General features: G+C 54.0%; 1 protein-coding gene across 1 annotated transcript in view; it reads left to right on the forward strand.

The window, feature by feature from the left end:
* The window catches only part of OBSCN (obscurin, cytoskeletal calmodulin and titin-interacting RhoGEF), a 169,478-nt gene that overhangs the window by 138,480 nt on the left and 20,914 nt on the right, over positions 1-10,084 (forward strand). Inside the window, exon 88 of the mRNA XM_006146982.2 lies at positions 469-580. Coding sequence (XP_006147044.1) covers positions 469-580 — 112 coding nt within the window. The remainder of the gene's footprint in view (positions 1-468; positions 581-10,084) is intronic.

Below are 10,084 nucleotides of genomic sequence, written 5' to 3' on the forward strand. Positions count from 1 at the left end.
TGGCCAATTTCTAGCTTCTTCTGTGTGGCTGCTGCCACAGCTTAGGGGGAACCTGTCCCCCATGGTGGCTTCTGGGGAGCAGATGGACCCAAGTTATCTCTGGACTTGAGCTTTCTGATAGTCTCTACTGGCCATGCACGACAATTCAAATTTAAGTCAGTTAAGCAGAAATCCAGTTAAAGATTCAGTTCCTTGGCCTCCCTAGCTCCATATAGGTTGCTCAGAGCCCCTCATGGCTACCACACTGGACAGGATAGATAGAGAGTGTCCCCATTCTTACAGGAGGCTCTAGGGCAATATGGGCCCCCTGGAGTGGTATGGCTGAGCTAGGGGCCATTTTCCCTATGGGGGATACAGCCAGGGTGGGGGGCCCCTATGCTTCAAGTGGCCAAGGCTGCCCCAAAAAGCTAGCCTAGTCCCCCTAGAGAGGTGTGAGCTCTAAGCATATCTGTGTCACCTGTTTTGTAGTTGGTGAACCGACTGGGCACGACGCGAGGCAGTGGGGAGTTGTACATGCAGAGCCCTACGCAGCGGGCCCGGGACCAGCTCCACAAGGAACAGCTTGTGGCTGCTGTGGAAGGTAGGACCCACCACACTGGCCGTGCCATCTCAGTGGCTCTGGGTCTCAGGGTCTGGGCTGGATTCCACCAGCCTGGGCAGAGCCAGGTGGGGATAAAACCATCACCATCAGGCCTGCTTCCTGGAGGAGGGGACTGAGTTGGCATCTTGGATCAGGGAGGGCTATGGCTGAGAGACCAGAAGGCCACTGTGGGCCAAGCACTGATTCTGGTCCCTCACTGGGGGCAGCACTGCATGGGCCAGCAGGGAGTGGGCCATGAGCCCAGAGTCTGGGTGAAGGCAGGAGAGACAACCCTGGGTGTATGGTAGAGGAAGGGTTCCCAAGCCCTGAGCAACATCCCCGGTGAAACGTGAATATATGTAAAGCCTAAACCTGGGCCTGGTAGCCTGACCAGCAGTGGTCAGGGAGGTGTTGTGCAGGTGGACATTCTGAGGGAGGGATGTATACCAAGAGCAGAGGGTGAGACCTCTGGGTTCCAGCTTGGTTCTGGGGCTGGGAAATAGGGGCTGGGCCCCTCCACACAGAGACCAGAACACTGTGACTCAGCCTCATTAGCCTGGCCTGGTGCTGCTTCTGAAGTTCTGGAGGGGACCAGGCTGCAGAATGAGCCTTACTAGGGACCAAAGGTGAAGGGAGGGAGGGAGGTGAAATAAGACACGACACCTCACTCCTCCAGGGTTCCAACTGGCCCAGGTAGGCCAGGAACAGCCAGAGCAGGGAGAAAGACACTGGCATCTGTCCTGAGTGGCTTACTCAGAGCTGCCCCACCTGGCAGGGGCTGTCTGGGCAGGTGGTGAGCCTCCTGTCCCCAAGGGCATATGAGCAGAGGCTAGACCAACACCTGATGAAACTGCAGCTCCCACTGTAATTTGAGTTGGAATATGTGTCCTCCAAGTCCTGAAAGTTGGCATATGCATCCTCTGGTGCCACTTGAATTATCCAGTGTCCAGAGGCTGGTTGTCCATCTGAGCCCTCTTGTCCCTGAAGATCCTGGGCCACCTGGGACCTTTGATATCCTCCACAGCCCTCAGGAAGACCCCTCCTGCCTGACTGGGCAGAGCTTCTTGTTACTCATCCTCCAGAGGGCCACAGGCCCTGGCTGAGCCCGTCCACTCCAAGTGTCTCATGTTGGACATGTGTCCCTGAAGGCCCATGACATCCGCTGGCCCCCACAGTGCCACGCCAACATTTTGCTGCCACCAGCACCTCGACTTCTGTATATCTCACGTTTCACAGTTGAAGGAATGCCTGGTGGGGACGCCCAGAGCTTCTTCTTGCTGGTGACCAGAGTTTCCGTTTTAGTTATTTACTTGGTTATCATGACGGGTCTCTTTCTGGGTACGGAGGAAGGGGTGGCAGCATGGAAGAGCAGGCCTCCGGGCCTACTGCTGTTAGCACCTCGGCGAGGCAAGAAGGCCAGTCCCTGAAGATCCTGGAGTCAGAGCCCAATGCCTCCCTGCTTTCTAACTCCTATCCTGCCGCTTCATCTTTAACCCAATGGCTCTGCAGCCAAAACAGACCCTGGCAGATGCTATGGGTGGGCTCTGCCCGCTCCTTGCTTGTGAATCTGCGCCAAGTCAGGAGCTCCGCTTCGCACAGCTGTACCTCTCCTGTGGTTGCAAATACTCACTTGGACTCCAAGCTGGTCAAGTGGCAGTTTAGGTCTACAAACAAAGGTGCTGGGAGTATAGCAGCCCAGTGGTGCACTGGCCACCACCTCTAAGAGCAGCAAGAAGGATTCCCATCAAGGAGAATGAGGAAGAAGCCCTGGGTTTTCACATACTCTGTGCACACAGTCTGGCCGGCAGGCAGCAAACACACTGGGCCTAACTTGGTCTAAAAGACACAGAGCTTTTTGACTAGATCCCATTTTCCCTGTGGACTCTTGTCCCCCAGAGGACAGCCTGTTCAAACAGGCACACATATATACGAATATGGGTGTGCACACATACACACACATACACATGTGCTCTCAGATGCACACATGTAATCACATGTACATGCACATACACACATATAAGTGGCTCCCAAATACACACTAGTACATTTAATTCATGCGCGCCCCATTGGAGACAACATTTAAAATAGTCTTGGTCATCTAAAGGAAAATCTTTCTCTATTTGGCAGTATACAAAGCAGAAAATCCCCCAGACCAGAAGCTAGAGGCTGTGTGCCCCAGGCCACACCACTTGACTTTTTCAGGCCTCCTTCTCAGTTTTCCCTGCAGGGTGGTGAAAGAGCTGTTGAAATGGGAGGATACTGGTAGCCTGTGTGCTGCCATGTGTAATCGGCCAAGCCTAGGAGGGGTCATCTTTGTGCCAAGCCCAATCCTGCCTGGAAGTTACAGGGGAGGAGCCTCAAGAAGGTTGGGAATAGGTGTTGCCTGATCCCACTGAGTCCTGTCCCATCTCTGGAACTCATGTCCCCAATCTGTAAAACTGGGAACTATATGTCCTATCCTGGTGGCTCTGAGCAGGGAGGCAATTACCACGAGAGACCACTGAGTTTGTAGCCTGAGGGTTCTCCTATGGAGAGACTTAGGTTGCCTACTCACAGCTCAGGACCTTGTCCAGCCATCCTCTGGGACTGATCCCTGTGGGACATCTGTGTTCCCATGCCACATGCCACAGAGCTCAGATATACTGAGTTCAGAACTCCAAAGTTCTTCCCTGAGAGATACCTCTTGGTCTTTAGGGCTTTTTTTGGGAGGGGGGTGGGGGGCGGGGGTGTAAAGCAGTCATCAGTTCAGCCCCAGTGTGGCTGCTGACTCACTGTGCAGCAATAGACCACTTCTTCCTTCTCTCTAGGATTCAGTTTCTATGTATGGAAAGTGAGACTGTAAGTCTGACAAATTACGGGACTCCCTTGGCACATTGGCTAAGGGAGAAGCTGGGATTCCAGTGCAGGTAGCATAGGCAGGGCCCTCACTTGCCCACAGCCTCTGCAAGACCCTCAAGAGGGATAATGGGTCCTACCTTCAGGTGGAATGCATTGTTGTCAGACCTCCTCATACTCCAGCTATTCAGAATAACCATTATCACCTCCATTGCACAGGCGAGGGAACTGGGGCTCCAAGCTGAGATGGTCTGCCCAGAGGCACATGGCCAGACAGGGTTGGACCCACTGCTCCCAAGCTAAGCAGGTTACTGCACTGCCATACCACTCAGCTCAGCCTGAGCGCTGGCTGGTCTGTAATCCTCGCTATTCCAACTGTTTTCTTTGTAGTCACTGAACAGGAGACTAAAGTCCCCAAGAAAACCGTCATCATGTAAGTGCAGGCGTGTTCCTAACCTTCCTTCTGACTGCAGTGCCACTTGCATGCCACTAACTTGCCTGGACTTTGCCCATGTAGCCTGGCCACCTGCTTGCCTGACTGCCTGGCCTTTTCTCACCCTGCAGATTGTCAGCAATTTGCAGATACCTGCAGATACCTCGCATAACCACCTGCCCCCGAGACCTTGGCTATGTCCACACTTCACAGCTCATGTCCACAGTCTCACTACTCACTCCATGACCCCACTACCTCAGCATGTTACACTTACTCTGCCCACTTCTCAGTGGCCCACCCAGATCCTGGACCCAGTCACACCAGTTAGGATGAAGCTGGGACTGAGGGCTACTTCCCACAGTGGACTAGAGAGAATTCTACCCCTCAGTAACCTAGGAGCAAAGACAGTGTTGTCTGACAGAACTTCCTGTGATGATGGAAATGTTCTTTCTCTACCCTGGCCACTACAGCAGCCATCAGCCATGTGTGCCTGTTGAGCATTTGGAATGCATCTAGTATGACTAAGAAACTGAATTTTAAATTTTATTTATTTTTTATTAATTTGAATTTAATTTAGATTGTGCAGGTGTAGTGGGCAGAACAACCGTAAGGCCCTTACAGGTCTGTTAAGCCTAGTCCTCACATTTGAAAGATGGGGAAACCGAGGTTCAGGGAAGAGAGGTTAGCTCAGTTTGGGTCATGGTTGGAAGCCAACTAAGATCCCATTTCCCTGGTGCTATACCCACCATTGCTTTCTTCGTCCTTCAGTGCCTCCAAGGCATGGAAAACCTCACACAAAGAGGATGAAGTATTACCAGGGGACCAGAGCTGGGAGAATTTATGAATGTCAGATTTTTTTTAGCTTTATTTATTATAATGTGACCAGAGAGGGACCGAGCAAGAGACAGAGAGGGAACGTGAGAAAGCAAAACGCCAGGTGCAGGACTTGAACTGCGGTTGACTGTGTGGAAGTCCAGTGCCCTTAACCACCATGCCACCTGCCAGGCTCAGTTTTGGCCTAGATAATCTAGGGGGACTTCCAGTAGGAGATGTATGGAGGTGGAGCTAGTGAAAGAGCTTGCAAAACCCAAGAGACAAGAAATACTGGCTTCCTAAGGCCAGATGAATGAGGAGCTCCAGGATGGGAAGCCTCTTAGTTCCCTGTGTGCCTACAACCTACTAAAGGGGCCTGTAGTTGGGCATGTTGCTGCAGAATCCTGTTGTCAGCCATTTGATGAAATCCCTTCGTTGACTGACTCCTGCTTGCCCCCAGCAGGGTACTCCTGTTGTGCCACTGCACAGTAGAAGGGGCTGCCTGAGGTGGCAGTGAGCCAACACCCCATCCTAGGAGGTATGCAACCATGCCAGGGCTTCACACAGATGGCATTCTACCCATGAGGGGAACATTATCACCCACATTTTTAAGAAAGAATTATTTAATTTTATTCATTATTATTATTATTATTATTATTATTATTTTATATTTGTCATAGGGCACATGTGCTCACCAGAGGGAGAGAGAGAAAAAGGGAAAGCAAGAAACCAAGTCTCTAGGTACAGGACTCAAAGCACGGTGGGCTCTGTGGGAGTCCAGTGCCCTAACCACCATACCAGTCATTGGCCCCTATTATCCACGTTTTATGGATGAAAAAGGAGAGGAGCAGAGTTGAATTCAGGAATCCCCCTTGGGGGAAGCTTCAGAGGTAGCTTGTGCCTAGGAGAGGGTGGACCAGGTGATTCACAAGTTGCCTTGAAGTTCAGTCTGTTCCTGGCTTAGGAAGGTGGCAGTCCTCATCTTGCAAAGAATGGGTCCCCTCAGCTTGAGGAATGGAGGAGGCAACTGCCCAGTTACAGCACTGCCTCCAGGGCAGACCATACATGGAGAGGCCCTGGGGAGACAGGGACACCAGAGGAAAACAGGGCTTGGAAAAAGACCCCAGCTACCTGGTGGCCCAGGTACTGTGCGCTTGTAGTCTCAGTGCAGGATGCTTGTGTGCCCTCATGGGGGCAGTAGTGAGTTCAATAGATGCGAAAACATGTAGGAGTGATTGAGCTTCCTGGTTCCATTCAACTCTCTGCCCTGCATCCACAGATTGTACAGCATGAGGTCATCAGATGGCACTTGGCCCAGCCCCCATAATGTTTGAACAGTGGCAAGCCTAATGCCCCTAAGCCTGGGTGTGAGGCAGGAAGGCAGGCCTGTGGCCCTGAGTAGGCCACATTTCCAGGCCTCAGCTCTCCCAGCAGTTAAGTGAAGTTTAATTGTCGTCCTTACTACATGAGGATTGGAGAAGACAGAACCTGTGTACCCTGAGGTGTGACCATGCAACTCTGGGTCCATCCCTGGGAGCAATTGCTCCCGGATGAAGCCCTGGGTTAGAAGCAAAGCTGAACAAGAGAGAGACAATGCCTTGTCAGAGCAGGCAGTCAGCAACAGCTGAGTCATCACACATACATGCCAGGCCCCTCTGTCCAAGGGAAGTACAGGTCTCGTGGCTCAGGAGAATGGTCTGTGTGTTTCTTGGCATATTCTAGCTCCCTGCCTGTTACTCATATCAACCTCAGCTCCTGGCAAGGTCAGGAGCACCGGGTACCAGAGGAGGGCCCGGACTGACAGGTGTGCCTCTGATTCTGTCTCATTCAAGTTTTGAACCTTTTCCAACCATCTGTCCACACCTATAAACGAGCATCAGACCTAACCCCCAGTTGTTGTTGCAAAGTCAGGCGAGAGAGCTTGCAAAGTCCCTGGCCTATGCCTGATGCATACCCACATGCAAATCGCTGTGAGTTCTGCCTTCTTTTTCCCTCCTCTCCACCCCCATCTTAGAAAATGGAGTCCAGACAGGGGAAGAGGCTTCTCTGAAGGCATGTGCCCATGATGTCCAAGCCAAGTCTGGAGCCAGGAGTCCTGCTCAGCCTTCCCTACTTTTTCTGCCCAGAGCTACTTGGAGCCTTGTCAGGTCTCACACTTCAGACCCAGAGGCCTAGACCACAAGCCTTAGGCTGGGGCTTCAATAGCTCTCCTAGACCTAAGCCCTCCTGGCCTGAGCTAGACCCTCGCATGTACCTGCAACATTAGTTATTCAGCCTGTCCCTACCAAGGATTTTTGAGGCATGAAGAACTGCCCTCTCAGAGCTGTCTGAGCACCCTCCCTGTAATCCCTGCTGGTGGGATGGACAGGCAGGGGAGAATGCACAGGGGACCACTGTGCTCTAGACTTGACCTGGTTTTTGAAGGTGCCTGCTTATCCAATTCAGTACAGCTCTTCCTGATTACCTCACCTCTTGTTTTGAAATTTGCATAGTAGAACCTCAGGTTGGCCACACAAAGCCTTGTGGTTTTTGTTGTTGTTCTGTGGCTAGGGGTCCTGCAGGTCTCAAGCGCATGTGTAGGTGTTTGTGCACTCATCACTCACTCGCTTGTACACTAACCTGATCACTCATGCTGGCCCTGGCATGGCTGATAGCTTGGATCCTGGGTGAGGCTGTGGGCCTCTGTGTCCATCTCCTCTTGGGCCCTCTCCCTTCCCAGAGAAGAGACCATTACAACTGTGGTGAAGAGCCCCCGTGGCCGACGAAGATCCCCCAGCAAGTCTCCCTCCCGCTCACCTTCCCGTCGCTCTGCCAGCCCACCAAGGCCAGGATTGTTGGTCCCTGAAGTGCTGTACCTGCCAGGGGCCAGCCAGCCCCGCAGGCCTGAGGGGGAGCCAGGCTGGAAGCCCACTGTGCCCACACTGTATGTGACGGAGGCCGAGACCCATTCTCCAGCCCTGTCTGGAGGTGCTGGGCCCCAGCCCAAGTGGGTGGAGGTTGAGGAGACCATTGAAGTCCGAGTGAAGAAGACTGGCTCGAGGAGTGTGTCTCCTTCCAGGGAAGTGCCTGGCAGCTCAGCAGGGTTCCCCAGCAGGACCCCTGGAGGGGATCCCAACACCAACAACTCCAACAACAAGCTGCTGGCCCAGGAGGGCCAGGCTGGAGGAACAGCCAAGGTCTGCATCAGCAAGCCCCTCATCGTCCAGGTGGATGCCAGGGGTGGCATGGACTGGGCCACCTCTGGCACAGGCAGCCTTGAGCCAGAGGAGAGTGGGCTCCCCCTTGAGGAGGAAAGCACCTTGGAGGAGGGAGGAAGGCAAGAGGAGGAGGAAGGAGGCTCCTTTGTGATAGAGGAGCCCCATGACATTGACAGTCTTCAAGGCCGTGACCCCAAGATCCTTACACACAATGGCCGAGTGCTGACCCTGGCTGACCTGGAAGATTATGTGCCTGAGGAAGGGGAGACCTTTGGCTGCAGCGGTCCCATGCTTAGTGCTTCTGATGACCCTCCCTGTGAGGTCTCGGTGCTCCAGAGAGAGATCAGTGAGCCCACTGTGGGGCAGCCTGTCCTGTTCAATGTGGGGCGTCCACCGGGCCCCCGAAGCCAGCTCAGCTTCTTCAGGTCTGGGACCCAGAGGTCATCTCCATCAGGGCCCCAGATCCATGGCTCTGAGGGTGTCTCCTTCCTTGTGCAGGAAGTCCGGGCTGGGCCCATGGGCACCACTCCCTGGACACAGTCTTTCTGTACCCAGGTCCAGCGTTCTGCAGACAGTGGCCACAGCAGCTTCAAAACAGAGGTTTCTACCCAGACGGTCAGCTTTGGGACCGTGGGAGAGACAGTTACTCTGCACATCCGCCCAGATGGGGATGAGGTCCCCAGCCCTTCCCAGGGCTGAGGCCTCACACCTCTGTGAGACTCATAGAACAGGATACTCCTGGTGCCGCTGCCATCGTGGCATGGGGTCAGCAGGGAGAGGGGATTGGCTTTGGAGCCTCAGACTCTGCCTGGCACCAGCAATAGGCCCCAGAAAGGTCCCCAGTCCCCACCAAGTTGCCTTGAACATGTGAGCTCGGACTCTTAACCCTAAGTCTTCTACAACTGGGGACTTGAGGCTGCCCCACCCTCCCACTTTGGGCCCCCTCCTACCTCACTGGACTTGGTCTTCATGCTGAGGACGGTAATGTCTGAATGTGCTGAAGCTGACCTGAGAAAACCCTAGCAAGGAGTGATTTGAAGACCATAGCTCTGGACTGTTCACTTCCGGCCTGGCAAGAACCTTGTCCCAGATGCAAGATAAGGGCCCCCATGTGGGCTCCATCCACCTGTCCAGTTCTGGCCCTAGCCCAGTCCCAGCTGAGGCTCAGCACAGCTTAGACTCTCCTCCAGCCTGGGGGTGCCTGAGGCCCCTTGATGGGGGGCTTCCCTGAACTCTGCAGACCCTCCTGGGCCTTCTCTGTAGGGCGGACACAGGGTCTGCGGGTGGGAAGAAGCCCTGGTCGGTCAAATGCAATAATAAATCATCTCCCTGCACCTCTTTTCTGCTCCTTCTTGTTTCTCTACTCAGCAGCTCTGCTGACTAGGGTAGCCCAGGTTCTCCTCCACTCACAGCCCTGGGCGGTCACTTACCAGCAGCCCACTAACAGGCCTGCCCTTGTCCCTCATCTCTGAGGCAGCACCCTGGTCTACTACCTGCTCGTGTGTTCCACTTGCAGTGTCCCTGGGTGCTGGCACATCCAGTTTGTTCATACACAGCTTGGGATGGCCACGGGGGCACACGATGTGACCAGAGTAGACATTGTGGTCACTCCCTTCCTGCTAGAAGCTGAGCAGGCCTTCCTAAGCCCTAGACAGCCAGGGTTGTTGTCAGGAGACATGGGTTGAGAGTATGATGTGGTGGCTCTTGCAGGACTTGGGTTGTGTCCAGGAACTGACCCTGTTGCTCCTGGCAGGAATGACAGAACAATCCCAGCGCCTGTTAGAGGGATGGCACCAACCTCCTGGGTGACCTCCAGCCCAGAGGCCAGCCCATGGGTCCTGCCAACCTCCTTGGAGTAATAAAGGGGAGGGAGAGGTTTTCTGATCCCATAGAGAGAAGCCCAGAATTGTCTCTCCAGCCTGAGGACCCAGTGGGTACATCAGAGGTTCCTCCTTAGCAGGGGCTTGAAACAATGAAGATGAACAAGAGGGAGAATTGGGACAGGGAGGCAGGGGCATGGGGGGCAGGGACTTACTGGGGATGGGAGTGGTCAGTATTTCTGGGGCGCTCATATGAGGCCACAGAGAGGCTGTACCTGGGGCCGAGGGCAGAGAACCATGACCAGGTGGGGGCTTGAGGAATCCTTCAGGAGCTAGTAGAAAACTAAGGACAGAGCTTGGGGGTGGGGTGTGTATGCTGTGGCTAGGCTGCAGGAGGAGGGGAGAA

This window comes from Tupaia chinensis, unplaced genomic scaffold (assembly GCF_000334495.1).
Source record: "Tupaia chinensis unplaced genomic scaffold, TupChi_1.0 Scaffold000197_1, whole genome shotgun sequence".
In the NCBI taxonomy this organism is placed as follows: Eukaryota; Metazoa; Chordata; class Mammalia; order Scandentia; family Tupaiidae; genus Tupaia; species Tupaia belangeri.